This window comes from Staurois parvus, unplaced genomic scaffold (genome assembly GCF_062004578.1).
Source record: "Staurois parvus isolate SC_StPar_1 unplaced genomic scaffold, SC_StPar_1.0 ptg000615l, whole genome shotgun sequence".
In the NCBI taxonomy this organism is placed as follows: domain Eukaryota; kingdom Metazoa; phylum Chordata; class Amphibia; order Anura; family Ranidae; genus Staurois; species Staurois parvus.
This window is the reverse complement of record NW_028318411.1, coordinates 902,206-930,177: the sequence shown is the minus strand read 5'-3', so window position 1 is coordinate 930,177 and position 27,972 is coordinate 902,206. Positions and strand designations below refer to the sequence as shown.

Sequence of the window (27,972 nt, the reverse complement as noted above, 5' to 3'; positions counted from 1 at the left end):
CCCATGACACACTCTGGACTTGGCAGCAGCATGATGAGGCGGTATAGGGGCCCATGGCAGATTAGGGGCCTGGCAGCATCTATGGGAGGCCCGTAATCTGCCAGCACCCTATGTCAAAAAATTCTACACACCAGCAGTGTGAGGAGACCTGAAAGTGGCACATGGCAGAGTGTGGCGATGGAGACAGCAGCAATGGGAGGCCGTACAGGGACCCATGACAGACTCTGGACCTGGCAGCAGCATGAGGAGGCGGTATATAGGGGCCTATGGCAGATTAGGGGCCTGGCAGCAGCTATGGGAGGCCCATAATCTGCCAGCACCCTATGTCAAAAAATTCTACACACCAGCAGTGTGTGAGGAGACCTGAAAGTGGCACATGGCAGAGTGTGGCGATGGAGACAGCAGCAATGGGAGGCCGTACAGGGACCCATGACAGACTCTGGACCTGGCAGCAGCATGAGGAAGCGGTATATAGGGGCCTATGGCAGATTAGGGGCCTGGCAGCAGCTATAGGAGGCCCATAATCTGCCAGCACCCTATGTCAAAAAATTCAACACACCAGCAGTGTGAGGAGACCTGAAAGTGGCACATGGCATGAGACACTGTGGACCTGGCAGCAGCATGAGGAGGCGGTATATAGGGGCCCATGGCAGATTAGGGGCCTGGCAGCAGCTATGGGAGGCCCATAATCTGCCAGCACCCTATGTCAAAAAATTCTACACACCAGCAGTGTGTGAGGAGACCTGAAAGTGGCACATGGCAGAGTGTGGCGATGGAGACAGCAGCAATGGGAGGCCGTACAGGGACCCATGAGAGACTCTGGACCTGGCAGCAGCATGAGGAAGCGGTATATAGGGGCCTATGGCAGATTAGGGGCCTGGCAGCAGCTATAGGAGGCCCATAATCTGCCAGCACCCTATGTCAAAAAATTCAACACACCAGCAGTGTGAGGAGACCTGAAAGTGGCACATGGCATGAGACACTGTGGACCTGGCAGCAGCATGAGGAGGCGGTATATAGGGGCCCATGGCAGATTAGGGGCCTGGCAGCAGCTATGGGAGGCCCATAATCTGCCAGCACCCTATGTCAAAAAATTCTACACACCAGCAGTGTGTGAGGAGACCTGAAAGTGGCACATGGCAGAGTGTGGCGATGGAGACAGCAGCAATGGGAGGCCGTACAGGGACCCATGAGAGACTCTGGACCTGGCAGCAGCATGAGGAGGCGGTATATAGGGGCCTATGGCAGATTAGGGGCCTGGCAGCAGCTATGGGCGGCCCGTAATCTGCCAGCACCCTATGTCAAAAATTCTACACACCAGCAGTGTGTGAGACCTGAAAGTGGCACATGGCAGAGTGTGGCGATGGAGACAGCAGCAATGGGAGGCCGTACAGGGACCCATGAGAGACTCTGGACCTGGCAGCAGCATGAGGAAGCGGTATATAGGGGCCTATGGCAGATTAGGGGCCTGGCAGCAGCTATAGGAGGCCCATAATCTGCCAGCACCCTATGTCAAAAAATTCTACACACCAGCAGTGTGTGAGGAGACCTGAAAGTGGCACATGGCAGAGTGTGGCGATGGAGACAGCAGCAATGGGAGGCCGTACAGGGACCCATGAAAGACTCTGGACCTGGCAGCAGCATGAGGAAGCGGTATATAGGGGCCTATGGCAGATTAGGGGCCTGGCAGCAGCAATGGGAGGCCCGTAATCTGCCAACACCCTATGTCAAAAAATTCTACACACCAGCAGTGTGTGAGGAGACCTGAAAGTGGCACATGGCAGAGTGTGGCGATGGAGACAGCAGCAATGGGAGGCCGTACAGGGACCCATGACAGACTCTGGACCTGGCAGCAGCATGAGGAAGCGGTATATAGGGGCCTATGGCAGATTAGGGGCCTGGCAGCAGCTATAGGAGGCCCATAATCTGCCAGCACCCTATGTCAAAAAATTCAACACACCAGCAGTGTGAGGAGACCTGAAAGTGGCACATGGCATGAGACACTGTGGACCTGGCAGCAGCATGAGGAGGCGGTATATAGGGGCCCATGGCAGATTAGGGGCCTGGCAGCAGCTATGGGAGGCCCATAATCTGCCAGCACCCTATGTCAAAAAATTCTACACACCAGCAGTGTGTGAGGAGACCTGAAAGTGGCACATGGCAGAGTGTGGCGATGGAGACAGCAGCAATGGGAGGCCGTACAGGGACCCATGAGAGACTCTGGACCTGGCAGCAGCATGAGGAGGCGGTATATAGGGGCCTATGGCAGATTAGGGGCCTGGCAGCAGCTATGGGAGGCCCGTAATCTGCCAGCACCCTATGTCAAAAAATTCTACACACCAGCAGTGTGTGAGACCTGAAAGTGGCACATGGCAGAGTGTGGCGATGGAGACAGCAGCAATGGGAGGCCGTACAGGGACCCATGAGAGACTCTGGACCTGGCAGCAGCATGAGGAAGCGGTATATAGGGGCCTATGGCAGATTAGGGGCCTGGCAGCAGCTATAGGAGGCCCATAATCTGCCAGCACCCTATGTCAAAAAATTCTACACACCAGCAGTGTGTGAGGAGACCTGAAAGTGGCACATGGCAGAGTGTGGCGATGGAGACAGCAGCAATGGGAGGCCGTACAGGGACCCATGACAGACTCTGGACCTGGCAGCAGCATGAGGAAGCGGTATATAGGGGCCTATGGCAGATTAGGGGCCTGGCAGCAGCTATAGGAGGCCCATAATCTGCCAGCACCCTATGTCAAAAAATTCAACACACCAGCAGTGTGAGGAGACCTGAAAGTGGCACATGGCATGAGACACTGTGGACCTGGCAGCAGCATGAGGAGGCGGTATATAGGGGCCCATGGCAGATTAGGGGCCTGGCAGCAGCTATGGGAGGCCCATAATCTGCCAGCACCCTATGTCAAAAAATTCTACACACCAGCAGTGTGTGAGGAGACCTGAAAGTGGCACATGGCAGAGTGTGGCGATGGAGACAGCAGCAATGGGAGGCCGTACAGGGACCCATGACAGACTCTGGACCTGGCAGCAGCATGAGGAAGCGGTATATAGGGGCCTATGGCAGATTAGGGGCCTGGCAGCAGCTATAGGAGGCCCATAATCTGCCAGCACCCTATGTCAAAAAATTCAACACACCAGCAGTGTGAGGAGACCTGAAAGTGGCACATGGCATGAGACACTGTGGACCTGGCAGCAGCATGAGGAGGCGGTATATAGGGGCCCATGGCAGATTAGGGGCCTGGCAGCAGCTATGGGAGGCCCATAATCTGCCAGCACCCTATGTCAAAAAATTCTACACACCAGCAGTGTGTGAGGAGACCTGAAAGTGGCACATGGCAGAGTGTGGCGATGGAGACAGCAGCAATGGGAGGCCGTACAGGGACCCATGAGAGACTCTGGACCTGGCAGCAGCATGAGGAGGCGGTATATAGGGGCCTATGGCAGATTAGGGGCCTGGCAGCAGCTATGGGAGGCCCGTAATCTGCCAGCACCCTATGTCAAAAAATTCTACACACCAGCAGTGTGTGAGACCTGAAAGTGGCACATGGCAGAGTGTGGCGATGGAGACAGCAGCAATGGGAGGCCGTACAGGGACCCATGAGAGACTCTGGACCTGGCAGCAGCATGAGGAAGCGGTATATAGGGGCCTATGGCAGATTAGGGGCCTGGCAGCAGCTATAGGAGGCCCATAATCTGCCAGCACCCTATGTCAAAAAATTCTACACACCAGCAGTGTGTGAGGAGACCTGAAAGTGGCACATGGCAGAGTGTGGCGATGGAGACAGCAGCAATGGGAGGCCGTACAGGGACCCATGAGAGACTCTGGACCTGGCAGCAGCATGAGGAAGCGGTATATAGGGGCCTATGGCAGATTAGGGGCCTGGCAGCAGCAATGGGAGGCCCGTAATCTGCCAACACCCTATGTCAAAAAATTCTACACACCAGCAGTGTGTGAGGAGACCTGAAAGTGGCACATGGCAGAGTGTGGCGATGGAGACAGCAGCAATGGGAGGCCGTACAGGGACCCATGACAGACTCTGGACCTGGCAGCAGCATGAGGAAGCGGTATATAGGGGCCTATGGCAGATTAGGGGCCTGGCAGCAGCTATAGGAGGCCCATAATCTGCCAGCACCCTATGTCAAAAAATTCAACACACCAGCAGTGTGAGGAGACCTGAAAGTGGCACATGGCATGAGACACTGTGGACCTGGCAGCAGCATGAGGAGGCGGTATATAGGGGCCCATGGCAGATTAGGGGCCTGGCAGCAGCTATGGGAGGCCCATAATCTGCCAGCACCCTATGTCAAAAAATTCTACACACCAGCAGTGTGTGAGGAGACCTGAAAGTGGCACATGGCAGAGTGTGGCGATGGAGACAACCCACCGACTGTTTTGCTCGCTGCCAAGCTGCCACCCTCTTCTCCTGATGATGCGGAAGCAATAGCCTGATGACGACGAGGCTGCCAAGTGCGATCAGCCTCATCATCATCAATTAGGGTCTCCGCCTCACTACTAGCCCCCTCGGCTGCGTCTGGGTCAGGAGACAGACCTGTCTCTAGACCGGCTACCGAGCCACTCTCCTCGCCACTACTTCTTCGCCTGGCTGCTGAAAAGGCGGATGTCTCCCCCCGTTCCTGACCGCCCTCTGTTAGCTCTTCCTCACTGTACAGTGGGGCTGAGCCCACAGCATGCGATACTTCGCTTGGTGAGGGAACACCAAAGGACAGGGGCAGGTAGAGGACACGTGATTTCAGTGGGCTTGGTCCCGGGCCATGCCAACTAACGGTTGTGTCTGACGTACCCACCGACCGTTGGCTGTAGGTGTCAGAGGTGACCTGGGAAGAGGAAGACGACCGAGCCAACCAATCGACGACGGCAGGGTTGTCGGTGGAGACACGACCGCTGGATGACACCGGGAGCACTGGCCTCTGGCTGCGAATAGTGCTGCCTCGACCCCTTCCTCTGCTGCCACGTCTGCTCGCTCCTAAAACATTGCCTCCTCTGCCACTCCTCTGCATGTTGTCTGACATACTCTTTAATTAAACGATTATGTGTCCCTGAGTAACAATTCTGTGTCCCTGAGTAACAATTCTGTGTCTGTGCGAGTAACAATTCTGTGGCCCTAAGTAACAGTTCTGTGGCCCTCAGTAACAATTCTGTGTCCCTGATTAACGTTTCTGTGGCCCCAAGTAACAGTTCTGTGGCCCTCAGTAACAATTCTGTGTCTGTGCGAGTAACAATTCTGTGTCTGTGCGAGTAACAATTCTGTGGCCCTAAGTAAAGTTTCTGTGGCCCTAAGTAACAATTCTCTGGCACTCAGTAACAATTCTGTCTGTCCCTGAGTAACAATTCTCTGGCACTCAGTAACAATTCTGTCTGTCCCTGAGTAAAAATTCTCTTGTCCTAAGTAAAGTTTCTGTGGCCCTGAGTAACAATTCTCTGGCACTCCGTAACAATTCTGTCTGTCCCTGAGTAACAATTCTCTGGCACTCAGTAACAATTCTGTCTGTCCCTGAGTAAAAATTCTGTGGCCCTAATTAAAGTTTCTGTGGCCCTAAGTAACAATTCTCTGGCACTCAGTAACAATTCTGTCTGTCCCTGAGTAACAATTCTCTGGCACTCGGTAACAATTCTGTCTGTCCCTGAGTAACAATTCTCTGGCACTCAGTAACAATTCTGTCTGTCCCTGAGTAAAAATTCTGTGGCCCTAATTAAAGTTTCTGTGGCCCTAAGTAACAATTCTCTGGCACTCAGTAACAATTCTGTCTGTCCCTGAGTAACAATTCTCTGGCACTCCGTAACAATTCTGTCTGTCCCTGAGTAACAATTCTCTGGCACTCAGTAACAATTCTGTCTGTCCCTGAGTAAAAATTCTGTGGCCCTAAGTAAAGTTTCTGTGGCCCTGAGTAACAATTCTCTGGCACTCCGTAACAATTCTGTCTGTCCCTGAGTATGAATTCCGTGGCCCTAACTAGCGTTTCTTTGTCCCTAAGTAAAGTTTCTGTGGCCCTCAGTAACAGTTCTGTGTCTGTGCGAGTAACAATTCTGTGTCTGTGCGAGTAACAATTCGGTGGCCCTAAGTAAAGTTTCTGTGGCCCTAAGTAACAATTCTCTGGCACTCCGTAACAATTCTGTCTGTCCCTGAGTAACAATTCTCTGGCACTCAGTAACAATTCTGTCTGTCCCTGAGTAAAAATTCTGTGGCCCTAAGTAAAGTTTCTGTGGCCCTGAGTAACAATTCTCTGGCACTCCGTAACAATTCTGTCTGTCCCTGAGTAACAATTCTCTGGCACTCAGTAACAATTCTGTCTGTCCCTGAGTAAAAATTCTGTGACCCTAAGTAAAGTTTCTGTGGCCCAGAGTAACAATTCTCTGGCACTCCGTAACAATTCTGTCTGTCCCTGAGTATGAATTCTGTGGCCCTAACTAGCGTTTCTTTGTCCCTAAGTAACAGTTCTGTGGCCCTGAGTAACAATTCTGTGTCTGTGCGAGTAACAATTCTGTGGCCCTAAGTAACAGTTCTGTGGCCCTCAGTAACAGTTCTGTGTCTGTGCGAGTAACAATTCTGTGTCTGTGCGAGTAACAATTCTGTGGCCCTAAGTAACAGTTCTGTGGCCTTCAGTAACAATTCTGTGTCTGTGCGAGTAACAATTCTGTGTCTGTGCGAGTAACAATTCTGTGGCCCTAAGTAAAGTTTCTGTGGCCCTAAGTAACAATTCTCTGGCACTCAGTATCAATTCTGTCTGTCCCTGAGTAACAATTCTCTGGCACTCAGTAACAATTCTGTCTGTCCCTGAGTAAAAATTCTGTGGCCCTAAGTAAAGTTTCTGGGGCCCTGAGTAACAATTCTCTGGCACTCAGTAACAATTCTGTCTGTCCCTGAGTAACAATTCTCTGGCACTCAGTAACAATTCTGTCTGTCCCTGAGTAAAAATTCTGTGGCCCTAAGTAAAGTTTCTGTGGCCCTAAGTAACAATTCTCTGGCACTCAGTAACAATTCTGTCTGTCCCTGAGTAACAATTCTCTGGCACTCAGTAACAATTCTGTCTGTCCCTGAGTAAAAATTCTGTGGCCCTAATTAAAGTTTCTGTGGCCCTAAGTAACAATTCTCTGGCACTCAGTAACAATTCTGTCTGTCCCTGAGTAACAATTCTCTGACACTCCGTAACAATTCTGTCTGTCCCTGAGTAACAATTCTCTGGCACTCAGTAACAATTCTGTCTGTCCCTGAGTAAAAATTCTGTGGCCCTAAGTAAAGTTTCTGTGGCCCTGAGTAACAATTCTCTGGCACTCCGTAACAATTCTGTCTGTCCCTGAGTATGAATTCCGTGGCCCTAACTAGCGTTTCTTTGTCCCTAAGTAAAGTTTCTGTGGCCCTCAGTAACAGTTCTGTGTCTGTGCGAGTAACAATTCTGTGTCTGTGCGAGTAACAATTCTGTGGCCCTAAGTAAAGTTTCTGTGGCCCTAAGTAACAATTCTCTGGCACTCCGTAACAATTCTGTCTGTCCCTGAGTAACAATTCTCTGGCACTCAATAACAATTCTGTCTGTCCCTGAGTAAAAATTCTGTGGCCCTAAGTAAAGTTTCTGTGGCCCTGAGTAACAATTCTCTGGCACTCCGTAACAATTCTGTCTGTCCCTGAGTAACAATTCTCTGGCACTCAGTAACAATTCTGTCTGTCCCTGAGTAAAAATTCTGTGGCCCTAAGTAAAGTTTCTGTGGCCCTAAGTAACAATTCTCTGGCACTCAGTAACAATTCTGTCTGTCCCTGAGTAACAATTCTCTGGCACTCAGTAACAATTCTGTCTGTCCCTGAGTAAAAATTCTGTGGCCCTAATTAAAGTTTCTGTGGCCCTAAGTAACAATTCTCTGGCACTCAGTAACAATTCTGTCTGTCCCTGAGTAACAATTCTCTGACACTCCGTAACAATTCTGTCTGTCCCTGAGTAACAATTCTCTGGCACTCAGTAACAATTCTGTCTGTCCCTGAGTAAAAATTCTGTGGCCCTAAGTAAAGTTTCTGTGGCCCTGAGTAACAATTCTCTGGCACTCCGTAACAATTCTGTCTGTCCCTGAGTATGAATTCCGTGGCCCTAACTAGCGTTTCTTTGTCCCTAAGTAAAGTTTCTGTGGCCCTCAGTAACAGTTCTGTGTCTGTGCGAGTAACAATTCTGTGTCTGTGCGAGTAACAATTCTGTGGCCCTAAGTAAAGTTTCTGTAGCCCTAAGTAACAATTCTCTGGCACTCCGTAACAATTCTGTCTGTCCCTGAGTAACAATTCTCTGGCACTCAGTAACAATTCTGTCTGTCCCTGAGTAAAAATTCTGTGGCCCTAAGTAAAGTTTCTGTGGCTCTGAGTAACAATTCTCTGGCACTCCGTAACAATTCTGTCTGTCCCTGAGTAACAATTCTCTGGCACTCAGTAACAATTCTGTCTGTCCCTGAGTAAAAATTCTGTGGCCCTAAGTAAAGTTTCTGTGGCCCAGAGTAACAATTCTCTGGCACTCCGTAACAATTCTGTCTGTCCCTGAGTAACAATTCTCTGGCACTCAGTAACAATTCTGTCTGTCCCTGAGTAAAAATTCTCTTGTCCTAAGTAAAGTTTCTGTGGCCCTGAGTAACAATTCTCTGGCACTCCGTAACAATTCTGTCTGTCCCTGAGTAACAATTCTCTGGCACTCAGTAACAATTCTGTCTGTCCCTGAGTAAAAATTCTGTGGCCCTAATTAAAGTTTCTGTGGCCCTAAGTAACAATTCTCTGGCACTCAGTAACAATTCTGTCTGTCCCTGAGTAACAATTCTCTGGCACTCGGTAACAATTCTGTCTGTCCCTGAGTAACAATTCTCTGGCACTCAGTAACAATTCTGTCTGTCCCTGAGTAAAAATTCTGTGGCCCTAATTAAAGTTTCTGTGGCCCTAAGTAACAATTCTCTGGCACTCAGTAACAATTCTGTCTGTCCCTGAGTAACAATTCTCTGGCACTCCGTAACAATTCTGTCTGTCCCTGAGTAACAATTCTCTGGCACTCAGTAACAATTCTGTCTGTCCCTGAGTAAAAATTCTGTGGCCCTAAGTAAAGTTTCTGTGGCCCTGAGTAACAATTCTCTGGCACTCCGTAACAATTCTGTCTGTCCCTGAGTATGAATTCCGTGGCCCTAACTAGCGTTTCTTTGTCCCTAAGTAAAGTTTCTGTGGCCCTCAGTAACAGTTCTGTGTCTGTGCGAGTAACAATTCTGTGTCTGTGCGAGTAACAATTCGGTGGCCCTAAGTAAAGTTTCTGTGGCCCTAAGTAACAATTCTCTGGCACTCCGTAACAATTCTGTCTGTCCCTGAGTAACAATTCTCTGGCACTCAGTAACAATTCTGTCTGTCCCTGAGTAAAAATTCTGTGGCCCTAAGTAAAGTTTCTGTGGCCCTGAGTAACAATTCTCTGGCACTCCGTAACAATTCTGTCTGTCCCTGAGTAACAATTCTCTGGCACTCAGTAACAATTCTGTCTGTCCCTGAGTAAAAATTCTGTGACCCTAAGTAAAGTTTCTGTGGCCCAGAGTAACAATTCTCTGGCACTCCGTAACAATTCTGTCTGTCCCTGAGTATGAATTCTGTGGCCCTAACTAGCGTTTCTTTGTCCCTAAGTAACAGTTCTGTGGCCCTGAGTAACAATTCTGTGTCTGTGCGAGTAACAATTCTGTGGCCCTAAGTAACAGTTCTGTGGCCCTCAGTAACAGTTCTGTGTCTGTGCGAGTAACAATTCTGTGTCTGTGCGAGTAACAATTCTGTGGCCCTAAGTAACAGTTCTGTGGCCTTCAGTAACAATTCTGTGTCTGTGCGAGTAACAATTCTGTGTCTGTGCGAGTAACAATTCTGTGGCCCTAAGTAAAGTTTCTGTGGCCCTAAGTAACAATTCTCTGGCACTCAGTATCAATTCTGTCTGTCCCTGAGTAACAATTCTCTGGCACTCAGTAACAATTCTGTCTGTCCCTGAGTAAAAATTCTGTGGCCCTAAGTAAAGTTTCTGGGGCCCTGAGTAACAATTCTCTGGCACTCAGTAACAATTCTGTCTGTCCCTGAGTAACAATTCTCTGGCACTCAGTAACAATTCTGTCTGTCCCTGAGTAAAAATTCTGTGGCCCTAAGTAAAGTTTCTGTGGCCCTAAGTAACAATTCTCTGGCACTCAGTAACAATTCTGTCTGTCCCTGAGTAACAATTCTCTGGCACTCAGTAACAATTCTGTCTGTCCCTGAGTAAAAATTCTGTGGCCCTAATTAAAGTTTCTGTGGCCCTAAGTAACAATTCTCTGGCACTCAGTAACAATTCTGTCTGTCCCTGAGTAACAATTCTCTGACACTCCGTAACAATTCTGTCTGTCCCTGAGTAACAATTCTCTGGCACTCAGTAACAATTCTGTCTGTCCCTGAGTAAAAATTCTGTGGCCCTAAGTAAAGTTTCTGTGGCCCTGAGTAACAATTCTCTGGCACTCCGTAACAATTCTGTCTGTCCCTGAGTATGAATTCCGTGGCCCTAACTAGCGTTTCTTTGTCCCTAAGTAAAGTTTCTGTGGCCCTCAGTAACAGTTCTGTGTCTGTGCGAGTAACAATTCTGTGTCTGTGCGAGTAACAATTCTGTGGCCCTAAGTAAAGTTTCTGTGGCCCTAAGTAACAATTCTCTGGCACTCCGTAACAATTCTGTCTGTCCCTGAGTAACAATTCTCTGGCACTCAATAACAATTCTGTCTGTCCCTGAGTAAAAATTCTGTGGCCCTAAGTAAAGTTTCTGTGGCCCTGAGTAACAATTCTCTGGCACTCCGTAACAATTCTGTCTGTCCCTGAGTAACAATTCTCTGGCACTCAGTAACAATTCTGTCTGTCCCTGAGTAAAAATTCTGTGGCCCTAAGTAAAGTTTCTGTGGCCCTAAGTAACAATTCTCTGGCACTCAGTAACAATTCTGTCTGTCCCTGAGTAACAATTCTCTGGCACTCAGTAACAATTCTGTCTGTCCCTGAGTAAAAATTCTGTGGCCCTAATTAAAGTTTCTGTGGCCCTAAGTAACAATTCTCTGGCACTCAGTAACAATTCTGTCTGTCCCTGAGTAACAATTCTCTGACACTCCGTAACAATTCTGTCTGTCCCTGAGTAACAATTCTCTGGCACTCAGTAACAATTCTGTCTGTCCCTGAGTAAAAATTCTGTGGCCCTAAGTAAAGTTTCTGTGGCCCTGAGTAACAATTCTCTGGCACTCCGTAACAATTCTGTCTGTCCCTGAGTATGAATTCCGTGGCCCTAACTAGCGTTTCTTTGTCCCTAAGTAAAGTTTCTGTGGCCCTCAGTAACAGTTCTGTGTCTGTGCGAGTAACAATTCTGTGTCTGTGCGAGTAACAATTCTGTGGCCCTAAGTAAAGTTTCTGTAGCCCTAAGTAACAATTCTCTGGCACTCCGTAACAATTCTGTCTGTCCCTGAGTAACAATTCTCTGGCACTCAGTAACAATTCTGTCTGTCCCTGAGTAAAAATTCTGTGGCCCTAAGTAAAGTTTCTGTGGCTCTGAGTAACAATTCTCTGGCACTCCGTAACAATTCTGTCTGTCCCTGAGTAACAATTCTCTGGCACTCAGTAACAATTCTGTCTGTCCCTGAGTAAAAATTCTGTGGCCCTAAGTAAAGTTTCTGTGGCCCAGAGTAACAATTCTCTGGCACTCCGTAACAATTCTGTCTGTCCCTGAGTATGAATTCTGTAGCCCTGAGTAACAATTCTGTGTCTGTGCGAGTAACAATTCTGTGTCTGTGCAAGTAACAATTTTGTGTCTGTGCGAGTAACAATTCTCTGGCACTCAGTAACAATTCTGTCTGTCCCTGAGTAACAATTCTCTGGCACTCAGTAACAATTCTGTCTGTCCCTAAGTAACAATTCTCTGGCACTCAGTAACAATTCTGTCTGTCCCTGAGTATGAATTCTGTGGCCCTGAGTAACAATTCTGTGTCTGTGCGAGTAACAATTCTGTGTCTGTGCAAGTAACAATTTTGTGTCTGTGCGAGTAACAATTCTCTGGCACTCCGTAACAATTCTGTCTGTCCCTGAGTAACAATTCTCTGGCACTCAGTAACAATTCTGTCTGTCCCTGAGTAAAAATTCTGTGGCCCTAAGTAAAGTTTCTGTGGCCCAGAGTAACAATTCTCTGGCACTCCGTAACAATTCTGTCTGTCCCTGAGTATGAATTCTGTGGCCCTAACTAGCGTTTCTTTGTCCCTAAGTAACAGTTCTGTGGCCCTGAGTAACAATTCTGTGTCTGTGCGAGTAACAATTCTGTGGCCCTAAGTAACAGTTCTGTGGCCCTCAGTAACAGTTCTGTGTCTGTGCGAGTAACAATTCTGTGTCTGTGCGAGTAACAATTCTGTGGCCCTAAGTAACAGTTCTGTGGCCTTCAGTAACAATTCTGTGTCTGTGCGAGTAACAATTCTGTGTCTGTGCGAGTAACAATTCTGTGGCCCTAAGTAAAGTTTCTGTGGCCCTAAGTAACAATTCTCTGGCACTCAGTAACAATTCTGTCTTTCCCTGAGTAACAATTCTCTGGCACTCAGTAACAATTCTGTCTGTCCCTGAGTAAAAATTCTGTGGCCCTAAGTAAAGTTTCTGTGGCCCTAAGTAACAATTCTCTGGCACTCAGTAACAATTCTGTCTGTCCCTGAGTAACAATTCTCTGGCACTGAGTAACAATTCTGTCTGTCCCTGAGTAAAAATTCTGTGGCCCTAATTAAAGTTTCTGTGGCCCTAAGTAACAATTCTCTGGCACTCAGTAACAATTCTGTCTGTCCCTGAGTAACAATTCTCTGGCACTCAGTAACAATTCTGTCTGTCCCTGAGTAACAATTCTGTGGCCCTAATAACGTTTCTGTGGCCCTAAGTAACAATTCTCTGGCACTGAGTAACAATTCTGTCTGTCCCTGATTATGAATTCTGTGGCCCTAACTAGCATTTCTTTGTCCCTAAATAACGATTCTGTGGCCCTCATTAACAATCTGTGTCCCTGAGTAATGGTTCTCTGTCCCTAAGTAACTTTTCTCTGTCCCCAATTATCGTTTCTGTGGCCCTAACTCTGTCCCTGTCCCTAGTACAGAGCGGTCTGCCTCTGTTCAATAACTGCAGGCAAATGAAGAATTCCAAAATGGCCGCTATTTATAGCTCGACCATTACACAGTGCTGGCTGGCTGGCTGCTGATAGGCTGATGCGATCACATGTAATTGAGGAATGCATTATGGGTCAGCGCGCCTTGTCTGCGCGCCTTCCCAGACATCCCCGCTCCGTCGCCGCACATGTCAGCCGCCATTTTCTGAAAAATTTCGATTCGCGCGTCCGAATTAGGCTATTTTTCGGATTCGGCACGAATCGAAATTTTTCCGATATTCGACTCGAATTCCACTTCGGATACTTCGATTCGCTCATCTCTAATTACCACCTTGTGACAGGACAACATTGAGCCATGGACCTCTCTGTCTTTTATTCCCATACACAGTAGGTGTACTTACTAGCTGCCCTTGTGGAGATGAGTGTAGCTTTAGATTGATGCAACCATATTATTATTATTATTATTATTTATTATACAGGATTTATATAGTGCCAATCAGTCCAATCACGACAGTACCAATCACTGTTCAGCTGTCGCAATCAGGCATCATATAACCGTTTTCTGCGTTTCTCTGGGATACTACATAGGCTACAAATACAGTTTTACATGCAGATGTAGCCTACAGTGTTTCCAACCAGAAGGAAGCATTTTCATCTCTCTGAAACTAATATGTTAGCTTTTATGAGAGATGAAATATATTCCTTTGATCTGCTGATATACATCAGAGCTCCCAGACACACCGGAGCCCTCTCTTGGTCTCCTGCTGCCTCTGAAGCCGAAATGTCTAGAGTTCTTCTCCTTAGATTTCTAGAAGGCGACAAAGTCTGACTATGTAGGTGACAAGTCTTATTGGCATCTAGGTGTCATCTCCAGCCTAGAGGATGCTCTGCCCTTTCACATGCTAATTGGTGACCATATGTCTCTGACTGAATCCTGAACCCATCTTATTATTAACATGGAATGAAGCTAAATCTACAATGTCATATTTCTACAGATCACATCTCAGCTACTCAAATCTTACGTTTATGTCACATGACCACTGCACTGTAATTAATAGAATTGCATGGATGTCCTGTAATCCTTTCAATGGTCATGATGAAGTGGAGTCATCTGCAAAATGCATTGACCGCAGCCTGCTACCTGTGAAATGGGGCACTCGGTATAGTGCAAATATATAACTGGTCTTTGTAAAAGTGTAGGGTCTCGGAGAAGGGAGGGGGTAAGCAGGCCAAGAAACATGTGCCTAAAGCATCCTGATGGCAGTTAAATGTCTAAACATTTCTTAGCCTGGATTGTGTTTCAGTTGAGGGTTTTGTAGCCTTTTATATTAGTATTTTGTTTGGTAATAAAACTGTTTCTTTCTAGGTTATTTTGGCAAAAACTGTTCTCTTTACCTGTTGAAGTAAGCTTGCTTATTTTTCTTTATTTATATATATATTTATTTTGCTTATATTTAGAGATGAGCGAATTATTCAAAAATTCGATTCGGCTGATTCGCCGAATTTGCGGGAGAAATTCGATTCGATGCGAATTTATTTGCTGCGAATATAACTTATTAAAAGGGTTTCTAGGCTTCAGAGAGCCTTTATATTAGTGCAGAACACTGTACCTTTAATTTAAATGCCCTTGGAGTCTGCTGGGGAAGAGAAATAATACTGTCAGTCAGTATGACATGCAGATGAGTGCCGTCGATCTTAGAATCACCGCACACTTCACTCATTTGGGCAGTCACGGGGCACGACGAAGAAGAAGAAGAAGAAGAAGAAGAATGAAAAGAAGAAGAAGAAGAATGAAAAGAAGAATGAAAAGAAGAAGAAGAAGAATGAAAAGAAGAATGAAAAGAAGAAGAAGAAGAATGAAAAGAAGAAGAAGAATGAAAAGAAGAAGAAGAAGAATGAAAAGAAGAATGAAAAGAAGAATGAGAAGAATGAAAAGAAGAAGAAGAAGAATGAAAAGAAGAATGAAAAGAAGAAGAATGAAAAGAAGAAGAAGAAGAATGAAAAGAAGAATGAAAAGAAGAAGAAGAAGAATGAAAAGAAGAATGAAAAGAAGAAGAAGAAGAATGAAAAGAAGAATGAGAAGAAGAATGAAAAGAAGAATGAAAAGAAGAATGAATAGAAGAATGAGAAGAAGAATGAGAAGAATGAAAAGAAGAATGAGAAGAATGAAAAGAAGAATGAAAAGAAGAAGAAGAAGAATGAAAAGAAGAAGAAGAATGAAAAGAAGAATGAAAAGAAGAAGAAGAAGAATGAAAAGAAGAAGAAGAATGAAAAGAAGAAGAAGAAGAATGAAAAGAAGAATGAGAAGAATGAAAAGAAGAAGAAGAAGAATGAAAAGAAGAAGAAGAAGAATGAAAAGAAGAATGAAAAGAAGAAGAAGAAGAATGAAAAGAAGAAGAAGAATGAAAAGAAGAATGAAAAGAAGAAGAAGAAGAATGAAAAGAAGAATGAGAAGAATGAAAAGAAGAATGAAAAGAAGAAGAATAAGAATGAAAAGAAGAATAAAAAGAAGAAGAAGAAGAATGAAAAGAAGAAGATGAAGAATGAAAAGAAGAATGAAAAGAAGAATGAGAAGAATGAAAAGAAGAATGAAAAGAAGAAGAATGAGAAGAAGAATGAAAAGAAGAATGAAAAGAAGAATGAGAAGAATGAAAAGAAGAATGAGAAGAAGAAGAATGAAAAGAAGAATGAGAAGAAGAATGAAAAGAAGAATGAGAAGAAGAATGAAAAGAAGAATGAGAAGAAGAATGAGAAGAATGAAAAGAAGAATGAAAAGAAGAAGAATGAAAAGAAGAATGAGAAGAAGAATGAGAAGAATGAAAAGAAGAATGAGAAGAATGAAAAGAAGAAGAAGAATGAAAAGAAGAAGAAGAAGAATGAAAAGAAGAAGAAGAATGAAAAGAAGAATGAAAAGAAGAATGAGAAGAATGAAAAGAAGAAGAAGAAGAATGAAAAGAAGAATGAAAAGAAGAAGAAGAATGAAAAGAAGAATGAAAAGAAGAAGAAAACGAATGAAAAGAAGAAGAATGAAAAGAAGAAGAAGAATGAAAAGAAGAAGAAGAAGAATGAAAAGAAGAAGAAGAAGAATGAAAAGAAGAATGAGAAGAATGAAAAGAAGAAGAAGAAGAATGAAAAGAAGAATGAAAAGAAGAAGAAGAAGAATGAAAAGAAGAAGAAGAATGAAAAGAAGAATGAAAAGAAGAAGAAGAATGAAAAGAAGAATGAAAAGAAGAATGAGAAGAATGAAAAGAAGAAGAAGAAGAATGAAAAGAAGAATGAAAAGAAGAAGAATGAAAAGAAGAAGAAGAAGAATGAAAAGAAGAATGAGAAGAAGAATGAAAAGAAGAATGAAAAGAAGAATGAAAAGAAGAAGAAGAATGAAAAGAAGAATGAGAAGAAGAATGAAAAGAAGAATGAGAAGAAGAATGAAAAGAAGAATGAGAAGAAGAATGAGAAGAATGAAAAGAAGAAGAAGAATGAAAAGAAGAAGAAGAATGAAAAGAAGAATGAAAAGAAGAAGAAGAAGAATGAAAAGAAGAAGAAGAATGAAAAGAAGAAGAAGAATGAAAAGAAGAAGAAGAAGAATGAAAAGAAGAATGAGAAGAATGAAAAGAAGAAGAAGAAGAATGAAAAGAAGAAGAAGAAGAATAATGAAAAGAAGAATGAAAAGAAGAATGAGAAGAATTAAAAGAAGAATGAAAAGAAGAAGAAGAAGAATGAAAAGAAGAAGAATAAGAATGAAAAGAAGAATGAAAAGAAGAAGAAGAAGAATGAAAAGAAGAAGATGAAGAATGAAAAGAAGAATGAGAAGAATGAAAAGAAGAATGAAAAGAAGAAGAAGAAGAATGAAAAGAAGAATGAGAAGAATGAAAAGAAGAAGAAGAAGAATGAAAAGAAGAAGAAGAAGAATAATGAAAAGAAGAATGAAAAGAAGAATGAGAAGAATTAAAAGAAGAATGAAAAGAAGAAGAAGAAGAATGAAAAGAAGAAGAATAAGAATGAAAAGAAGAATGAAAAGAAGAAGAAGAAGAATGAAAAGAAGAAGATGAAGAATGAAAAGAAGAATGAGAAGAATGAAAAGAAGAATGAAAAGAAGAAGAAGAAGAATGAAAAGAAGAATGAGAAGAAGAATGAAAAGAAGAATGAAAAGAAGAATGAGAAGAAGAATGATAAGAAGAAGAATGAAAAGAAGAATGAGAAAAAGAATGAAAAGAAGAATGAAAAGAAGAATGAAAAGAAGAATGAGAAGAAGAATGAAAAGAAGAATGAAAAGAAGAAGAAGAATGAAAAGAAGAATGAGAAGAAGAATGAAAAGAAGAATGAGAAGAATAAAAAGAAGAATGAAAAGAAGAAGAAGAATGAAAAGAAGAATGAAAAGAAGAAGAAGAATGAAAAGAAGAAGAAGAATGAAAAGAAGAATGAAAAGAAGAATGAGAAGAATGAAAAGAAGAAGAAGAAGAATGAAAAGAAGAATGAAAAGAAGAAGAAGAAGAATGAAAAGAAGAATGAAAAGAAGAAGACGAATGAAAAGAAGAAGAAGAAGAATGAAAAGAAGAATGAAAAGAAGAAGAAGAATGAAAAGAAGAATGAGAAGAATGAAAAGAAGAAGAAGAAGAATGAAAAGAAGAATGAAAAGAAGAAGAAGAAGAATGAAAAGAAGAAGAATGAAAAGAAGAATGAAAAGAAGAAGAAGAATGAAAAGAAGAAGAAGAAGAATGAAAAGAAGAATGAAAAGAAGAATGAAAAGAAGAAGAATGAAAAGAAGAAGAAGAATGAAAAGAAGAATGAGAAGAAAAATGAAAAGAAGAATGAGAAGAATGAAAAGAAGAGTGAAAAGAAGAAGTATTCCAGTACAGCAAAAAGTGTATCTGCAGAGAGCTCCGCTATTTCTGACAGTTCTCTGACAGTTCCTTCACATTTACAGCGGTTGAAACATTGTATCTGTTTCCGAATAAAAACATCTGTATCCTAAATGGAAACAAATAGATACAATGTTTCAACCGCTGTAAATGTGAAGGAACTGTCAGAGAACTGTCAGAAATAGCGGAGCTCTCTGCAGGGACACTTTTTGCCGGCTGATCGGGAAAAATCCGATTCGTGCATCCGAAGTTGGCTAATATTCGGATTCGGCACGAATCAAATTTTTCCTGAAATTCGAAACGAATTCCACTTCGCCTGGTTCGATTCGCTCATCTCTACTTATTTTTATCTATATGTAAACATATTTTTATTAATAAGTTGTATGTTTGTTAGATATTTTAATAAAACATTTAGACTCCATTGTCCCTCCACAGGCATACTCTACTATTATTATACATATATATACAGTATCTCACAGAAGTGGGTCCACCCCTCACATTTGTGTCAATATTTGATTTCTATATTTTCATGTGACAACACTGAAGAAATGACACTTTGTTACAATGTGACGTAGTCAGTGTCCAGCTTGTATAACATGGAAATTTTCTGTCCCCTCAAAATAACTCAACACACCGCCATTAATGTCTAAACCACTGGCAACAAAAGTGAGTCCACCCCTAAGTGACAATGTCCAAATTGGATCCAAGTAGCCATTTCCCCTCCCTGATGTCATGTGACTTGTTAGTGTTACAAGGTCTCAGGTGTGAATGGGGAGCAGGTGTGTTAAATTTGGTGTTATCGCTCTCACTCTCTCATACTGGTCACTGGAAGTCCAACATGGCACCTCATGCCAAAGAACTCTCTGAGGATCTGAAAAAAAGAATTGTTGCTCTACATAAAGGAGGCCTAGGCCAGGGGTGGGACACTGTGGCCCTCCAGCTGTTGGTAAACTACAAGTCCCATCATGCCTCTGCCTTTGGAAGTCATGCTTGTAACTGTCAGTTTTGTAATACCTCATGGGACTTGTAGTTCTACAACAGCTGGAAGGCCACAGTTGCCCACTCCTGTCCTAGGCTATTAGAAGATTGCCAAGACCCTGAGCTGCAGCACGGTGGCCAAGACCATACAGCGGTTTAACAGGACAGGTTCCACTCAGAACAGGCCTCGCCATGGTCCACCAAAGAAGTTAAGTGCACGTGCTCAGCGTCATATCCAGAGGTTGTCTTTGGGAAATAGACATATGAGTGCTGCCAGCATTGCCTGGGGACTGATCATCAGTGCCCTGATGATCAGTGTAGCCCCATCAGTGCCACCTGTCAGTGCCCATAATTGCCACCTGTCAGTGCCCATCAATGCCAGATGCCAGTGCCTATCAGTGCACATCAATGCCACATATCAGTGCACATCGATGCCAAATATCAGTGCCAATCAAAGCTGCCTTTCAGTGCCAACTATCAGTACCAGTCAGTGCCCATCAGTGCTGCCCATCAGTGCCAGTCAGTCCCACTTAGCAGTGCTTCTCTGTGCCACCTAACAGTTCCAATCAGTGTTGCCTATTAGTGCCCATCAGTGCAGCCTATCAGTGCCCATCACTGCAGCCTCATTAGCATCAGTGAAGGAGAAAAATTACTTATTTACAAAATTGTATAACAAAATCTAAGAAAAACCTTTTTTTTGGTAAAAATTTTCTGTATTTTTTAGTTTGTTTAGCAAAAAAAAAAAAAAAAAACAGTGGTGATTAAATACCACCAAAATAAAGCTCTCTTTGTCTAAAAAAAAGTATAAAAATCCCAACCACAGCACCACCTGCCTGGAGTTTGCATGTTCTCCCTGTGCCTGTGTGGGTTTCCTCCAGGTATTCCGGTTTCCTCCTACACTCCAAAAACATGCTGGTAGGTTAATTGGCTCCTGTCTAAATTGGCCCTAGTATGTGTATGTATGAATGTGAGTTAGGGACCTTAGATTGTACACCCCTTGAGGGTTAGGGACTGATGTGAATATATAATATACGTGTAAAGCTCTGCATAAATTGACTGCGCTATATAAGTATCTGTAATAAATTATAAATAATAAATAAAAATGTAGTTTGTGTACAGTGTTGCATGACCACGCAATTGTCATTCAAAGTGCGACAGCGCTGAAAGCTAAAAATTGGCCTGGGCAGGAAGGGGGTAAAAGTGCCCTGTAGACAAGGGGTTAAATTATAGCAAATGTATAATTATAGAAGGTAATTTTTTTCTATGATGATCAGTGTGAGTTTTTTTTTAATTGTACCTTTGGATGAAATGTATGCATTCTATTCTATAACTTGTGCTGCTAAAAATGATACTAAAATTCTGATTCTGTAAAAGCAGGACGGGTTTGCTTTAGGATCCATCTGCTCATGAATTGATTAAACTGACCTCTCGTATTTAACCATTTCCAGGACTTTACCCACAATAGTTTCTTTTTATTCCTGATAACATTGTAGCTGTTGGTTGCTGTTTACATTGTATTACTATTTACTGGAAAGCAGCGCAATGTCTATTCTTCTACAGGTAAGCAGCCCCAGAGGAATGCTGGTAGGTGGGTGTAGAATGTTCTTCTGTTGTCTTGTAGCCTAGGAGTAACTGTTGACAAGACATCCAAGCTGAGTTGACAAGGCAGCCGGATCATTTCTGTACTCTGCTGGACGGGTTGCTGAGACATCACACAGAGAGAGAAAATCTGAGATGTGCTCCTGCTAAATCCAATCAGTCCGGAGTTTATTTAAAGAGTACATCTCCTGTGGGACGCATGTTCTGCCCCTGATGACTTTCACCCGTCATTGTGCTTAGTTGTGTAGAAGATTCTACTACTAAGCCCAATTAGAGGTGAAATGCACTGCGGAGGATGCCTGCATCTGGCAGGTGATGTACTCATTCTCCGAACTAACGATGGATCAAGCTGAATTTCGTCTCTGTTCTTCTTTATTCTTGCTATGTTAAAAAATGAAGTGTCTTAGCAACGCCCTAGCAACAAGGCAGGATGGGATGATGACATTTTTTTCGGCCAGGCTTTGGGAGGTTCGTATATGGTCTACACCTACAGCACAGGCATTATCAAACTTTAGTCAAAGTCAGGACTGGGACAAGGGGTGGGCAGGAGGGACTGCTGCCCAGGGCGCCTCTTCTCCACTCGCAATTCCTAAATCAGTGGCTAGCAACCAGTAGGGTGCACATTTTTCTACTCTGACAGATTTAGCTACTGATGCCACACATGCTCCAACCACCTGTTCTCATCCCCATTCTATTTTCTACAAAGCAAGCAATTGTGGGCTAAATGGTTAGCACTTGCACCTGCCAGTACTAGGGTCATTGGTTCAAATCCCAACCACGGCACCACCTGCATGTTCTCCCTGTGCCTGTGTGGGTTTCCTCTGGGTACCCCGGTTTCCTCCCGCACTCCAAAGACATGCTGGTAGGTGAATTGGCTCCTGTCTAAATTGTCCCTAGTATATGAATGTGAGTTAGGGACCATAGATTGTACACACCTTGAGTGTTAGTATTATTATTATTATACAGGATTTATATAGCGCCAATAGTTTGCTCAGCACTTTACAATATAAAGGGAGACAATACAGTAACAATACAGATCAATACAAGAGGGTTAGGAGGCCCTTCTCCTTGCAGCTTACAATCTAACAGGGAGGGGGAGGTGGTAAAAAAAGGAAAAGCTGCATGGGATGATCTGATGGAGGTGGCCCAAGTAAGTCCTTAGGTGGAAGAGGGACAGATTTCCCTGAATAAATGAGTTTTCAACCTAAAGATGGGGGGATGAACTGATAGTAGGAGGAATAGAAGATTTTGTTATTAGCTGAAGGTGGGATAGGCTTCCCTGAAGAGATAGGTTTTCAGAGATCACCTAAAAGTGGGCAGAGTAGGTGATGGCTGGATTGATTGGGGTAGAGAGTTCCAGAGGATGGAGGAGGCTCTGGAGAAGTCCTGGAGATGAGCATGGAAGGAGGAGACAAGGGAGCTAGAGAGCAGGAGGTCGTAAGAGGAGCAGAGAGGACAGTTTGGGTGATATTTGGAGACAAGATCGGTGATGTAATTTGGGGCAGAGTTATAAATGGCTTTATATGTGATTGTTAATGTTTTAAATTTTATTCATTGGGCAATGGGAAGCCAGTGGAGGGATTGGCAGAGAGGGATGGAGGACACTGAGTGGAGGCCAGTGAAGGGATTGGCAGAGAGGGGTGGAGGACACTGAATGGGGGCCAGTGAAGGGATTGGCAGAGAGGGATGGAGGACACTGAGTGGAGGTCAGTGGAGGGATTGGCAGAGAGGGGTGGAGGACACTGAATGGGGGCCAGTGGAGGTATTGGCGGAGAGGGATGGCAGATACAGGACGGTTAGTAAGGTGGATGAGTCTGGCAGCAGCATTCATGATAGACTGAAGAGGGGATAGCCTGCGATGAGGTCGGCCAATGAGGAGGGAGTTACAGTAGTCAAGGCGAGATATAACAAGGGAGTGAATAAGTTGCTTAGTGGTTTCCGAGGTTAGGAACGGCTGTATCTTGGAGATGTTGCGGAGGTGAAGTCTACAAGATTTGGACAGTGATTGGATTTGGGGCTGAATGGACAGATGGGAGTTTAGGATTACACCTAGTACCCTGGCATGAGGGGAGGGACTGATGGTTGTGTTATTGATCTTGATGGAGACGTCAGGGGAGGGGGCATGGGCTGGGGGGAATAGGGTTAAGGACTGATGTGAATGTACAATATACAGTATATATGTAAAGCGCTGCGTAAATTGATGGCGCTATACAAGTAGATTTTGTTGTGGGGTGTATTCATTTTTTTCTTCAACTAATTTGAGTAAAACTGAAGATTTTGTAATCTAAATTACATTATTAACCTATAAAACTCAGTTTTGTCGAAATTTTGGAAATTGTTTTTGTGTTCAGTGAGATATTGATTAAAATCTTACATTTCAAAAGGGGTGTACTCATTTATGCTGAGCAGTGTATATATGTACTGTATACACACACTATATTGTATCATATTTATATCCCAACTCTAGACTAATTTATATTACGTTTTGCATGCAGCAGGGAAGATTAGCACCTCCACCAAATTTTTGCCCTCTGATTATAACTTCTTACAATGCTTTCATTGCCAACTGAGAATGCCTGCCCCACAGCTGCATTTCTTCTACTGGTGTCACGGGAAATTATATTCTTTTTTTGATAAGCATGAAAGAAGTTCCCACTGCAGTGCAGCTAATCTTCTGCCATCTGGTCTTGAAGGCCAAACTCGTTAGTATGACGAGTCCCGATGTCTCTGTTCCTCCTTGAGGTTATGCGTCTCCTCACCCCTAGCCCTCTTTGAGGTAATGTATCATCTTTCTGGCCCTCTTTAAGATAGTGTCCCCTTACTCTCTTTGGTCCCCTTTGAGCTGGGGTGTCTTCTCTTCCCTGGTCCTCCTCAAGCTGAAGTGCGTACTTGCTCCGTTCTCTCCCTTGATTTGTGCGCTGTCTCCACCTCTTGTCCCCATTTGAGCTTCATTGTCTCCTCCATTTATAGGACTATTTCAATTGTTGTTTAATTTTCCATCTACCCCCCACCCAAACTATTGTTTACCTTTCTGTCTGACTGTCCTTCAGATAGTGTGTCTTATTCTCTCTGTCTCTTCTTGAGATGTTGTGCCTCCTCTCTTTGCCCCCCCCAAATAGGTGTTTTTCTCCTCTCAGGTCCCCCTTTGAATTTGAACTTGTCTGTTTTTTCCTCACTAGCCCTCCCTCCTGTCTTTGGCCCTCCTTGAGATGCTGTGTTCTCTTCTCTCTGTCCCTTCTTGAGATAGTGTGCCTCTTCTCGTTTGCCCCCTCAAAATGCTGTTTTTCTTCCTCTCAGGGCCTCTTTTGTACTTGATGTTTTTGTCGGGAGTGTGCAAATTGTCTTGTTCTTTGACAGCTGTTGGTCTTATTGCAGAATCCTGGTTTTAGCTATGATGCATCCCTGTTTGTCTGTCCACCTGCAAGGTGATTGATATGGCCAGCCTCTGGGTGGAGACCAAAGTTGATTTAAGCCAGCCAAGCCTGCAGTCTCATGCTTGTGATGGCGTGTGTATATGTGTTCCAAACTCCCTGTTTGTCTGCCCTGCACTGCCATTTGGATTCAATTGTTGATGACCTCAGACTGGATATTGCACCATTCTCTGAACTCTGCCTGCCTTTTGACCTGGACTGTTATTGAACCACTCTGTTTGTCTGACAACAACTAGTACCTGTTTGCTTTGCTAAATTTGCCCCTGCCCTGGTGTGGTGGCCAGGCACTATAGCATTGTGCATAAGTCCTGGGGGCAACCGAGTACTGGTAGGTCTGTTTGCCTTATGGGAAAGGCGGATGTTATAGGTGAAGAACACAGAAGCTAGCAATGGTGCCTGACCACCTGTATGACAGGTTTTCCCTCACCTCAAAATCCACGGGGGATTACATCAAGAGGCGTAAACTGAAGGTTTTGCCATGGCCTTCACAATCTCCTGACCTCAACATAATTGAAAATCTATGGATAGACCTTAAAAGAGCAGTGCGTGACAGACAGCCCAGAAATCTCAAAGAACTGGAAGACTTTTGTAAGGAAGAATGGGCAAAGATACCTCAAACAAGAATTGAAAGACTCTTGGCTGGCTACAAAAAGTGTTTACAAGCTGTGATACTTGCCAAAGGGGGCAGTACAAGATATTAACTCTGCAGGGTGCCCAAACTTTTGCAGACGCCATTTTTTTGTTTTCTGTTATTTTGAAAGTGTAAATGATGGAAATTATTATTATTATTATACAGTATTTATAAAGCGCCAATAGTTCACTCAGCGCTGTACATTACAAAGGGGGACAGAACATGTGACAGAACAATACCAATACAATGCAAAACATGAGGGGATCGAGGGCCCTGCTCTTTCGAGCTTACAATCTAGGAGGGACGGGATAGTGGTACAGGAGGAGATAGCTGTGGGGGATGGAGTGGTAGGAAGAGTGGAGGAGGTCGGTCAAGTTAGCAGGGGGTAGGCTTCCCTGAAGAGATGGGTTTTCAGGGTGTGCCTAAAGGAGAGGAGAGTAGGTGATAATCTGATGGGTTGGGTAAGGGAGTTCCAGAGGATGGGTGACACCCTGGAGAAGTCCTGGAGGCAGGCATGGGAGGAGGAGACCAGGGAACTAGAGAGAAGGAGGTCTTGTGAGGAGCGGAGTGTGCGTGCTGGGCGGTACTAGGATATTAGGTCGGTAATGTAGTTCGGGGCAGTATGGTGAAATAAAATCTAACTTTTGTTGACATATTATAAGAATGTCTAATCTGTAATTTGATGCCTTTTGGAGATTTTTCCATCTTTCCTTGGCTTCTTTATGCACATTAATACAAATTTTTAGCTGGGGTGCCCAAACTTTTGATCCCCACTGTACAGTTTTGTAGCTGCTGACGTTTATTTTTTCTTTTTAGGTGGAACTCCGCTTTAAGCTGATGTTTCTCCTCCCCTCTGGCCTCCATTGAATTGATAAATGTCTTTCTCTCAGGGCCCTCTTGAACCGGTGCGTCTCCTACTGTGTCATCACTTTAAAACTGTTTTAAGTTCTTTATTCTGGCCCTGGTTTATCTGCTCTCTGCTCCTTCTCCATTAAATGTCTTCTTTGGCTCTCCCTCGATCTTGTGTGCCTCCTCTGCTTTATCCATTCTGAGTTTGTCTTTTTTCTATTTTCTTTTCTTTCAATCAGAATGTCGCTTTCAAATTTACTATCATTCATTTACAGATTGCTGACCTTAATTCTTGGGTTTCAACGAATATTAAGAAAAAAGCGTGCGTTGCTTTCATCCCACAAAAGTCTAGTGATGGGTAAGTACGTCATCTGCAACAGAGTTCTGTGCAATATTTTGGCCGACATAAAAGATATTAATTAGAGATGAGCGAATCGAAGTAGGCGAAGTGGAATTCGAGTCGAGTATTGGAAAATTTTTCCTAAAATGGTGGCGGACATGTGCGGCGACGGAGCGGGGATGTCTGGGAAGGCGCGCAGACAAGGCGCGCTGACCCATAATGCATTCCTTAATGACATGTGATCGCATCAGCCAATCAGCAGCCAGCCAGCCAGCACTGTGTAATGGTCGAGCTATAAATAGCGGCCATTTTGGAATTCTTCATTTGACTCCAGTCATTCAACAGAGGCAGACCGCTCTGTATTAGGGACAGAGTTAGGACCACAGAAACGTTACTTGGGGACAGAGAAACGTTACTTAGGGACAGAGAAGCATTACTCAGGGACACAGAATTGTTAATGAGGGCCACAGAATCGTTACTTAGGGACAAAGAAACGCTAGTTAGGGCCACAGAATTGTTACTCAGGGACAGACAGAATTGTTACTGAGTGCCAGAGAATTGTTACTTAGGGCCACAGAAACGTTAGTTAGGGCCACAGAATTGTTACTCAGGGACAGACACAGAATTGTTACTGAGGGCCACAGAACTGTTACTTAGGGCCACAGAAACGTTAGTTAGGGCCACAGAATTGTTACTCAGGGACAGACAGAATTGTTACTGAGTGCCAGAGAATTGTTACTTAGGGCCACAGAAACGTTAGGGCCACAGAATTGTTACTCAGGGACAGACACAGAATTGTTACTGAGGGCCACAGAACTGTTACTTAGGGCCACAGAAACGTTAGTTAGGGCCACAGAATTGTTACTCAGGGACAGACAGAATTGTTACTGAGTGCCAGAGAATTGTTACTTAGGGCCACAGAAACGTTAAGGCCACAGAATTGTTACTCAGGGACAGACACAGAATTGTTACTGAGGGCCACAGAACTGTTACTTAGGGCCACATAAACGTTAGTTAAGGCCACAGAATTGTTACTCAGGGACAGACACAGAATTGTTACTGAGGGCCACAGAACTGTTACTTAGGGCCACATAAACGTTATTAGGGCCACAGAATTGTTACTCAGGGACAGACAGAATTGTTACTGAGTGCCAGAGAATTGTTACTTAGGGCCACAGAAACGTTAGTTAGGGCCACAGAATTGTTACTCAGGGACAGACACAGAATTGTTACTGAGGGCCACAGAACTGTTACTTAGGGCCACAGAAACGTTATTAGGGCCACAGAATTGTTACTCAGGGACAGACAGAATTGTTACTGAGTGCCAGAGAATTGTTACTTAGGGCCACAGAAACGTTAGTTAGGGCCACAGAATTGTTACTCAGGGACAGACACAGAATTGTTACTGAGTGCCACAGAACTGTTACTTAGGGCCACAGAAACGTTATTAGGGCCACAGAATTGTTACTCAGGGACAGACAGAATTGTTACTGAATTCCAGAGAATTGTTACTTAGGGCCACAGAAACGTTAGTTAGGGCCACAGAATTGTTACTCAGGGACAGACAGAATTGTTACTGAGTGCCAGAGAATTGTTACTTAGGGCCACAGAAACGTTAGGGCCACAGAATTGTTACTCAGGGACAGACACAGAATTGTTACTGAGGGCCACAGAACTGTTACTTAGGGCCACATAAACATTAGTTAAGGCCACAGAATTGTTACTCAGGGACAGACACAGAATTGTTACTGAGGGCCACAGAACTGTTACTTAGGGCCACATAAACGTTATTAGGGCCACAGAATTGTTACTCAGGGACAGACAGAATTGTTACTGAGTGCCAGAGAATTGTTACTTAGGGCCACAGAAACGTTAGTTAGGGCCACAGAATTGTTACTCAGGGACAGACACAGAATTGTTACTGAGGGCCACAAAACTGTTACTTAGGGCCACAGAAACGTTATTAGGGCCACAGAATTGTTACTCAGGGACAGACAGAATTGTTACTGAGTGCCAGAGAATTGTAACTTAGGGCCACAGAAACGTTAGTTAGGGCCACAGAATTGTTACTCAGGGACAGACACAGAATTGTTACTGAGTGCCACAGAACTGTTACTTAGGGCCACAGAAACGTTATTAGGGCCACAGAAT

General features: G+C 44.1%; 1 protein-coding gene across 1 annotated transcript in view; it reads left to right on the top strand.

Annotated features, from left to right (window-relative positions):
* Positions 1 to 27,972, top strand: part of LOC149449522 (transient receptor potential cation channel subfamily M member 2-like) — a 372,880-nt gene that overhangs the window by 14,733 nt on the left and 330,175 nt on the right. Inside the window, exons 2-3 of the mRNA XM_089693136.1 lie at positions 25,449 to 25,537; positions 25,757 to 25,839. Coding sequence (XP_089549262.1) covers positions 25,508 to 25,537; positions 25,757 to 25,839 — 113 coding nt within the window. The 5' untranslated portion in view covers positions 25,449 to 25,507. The remainder of the gene's footprint in view (positions 1 to 25,448; positions 25,538 to 25,756; positions 25,840 to 27,972) is intronic.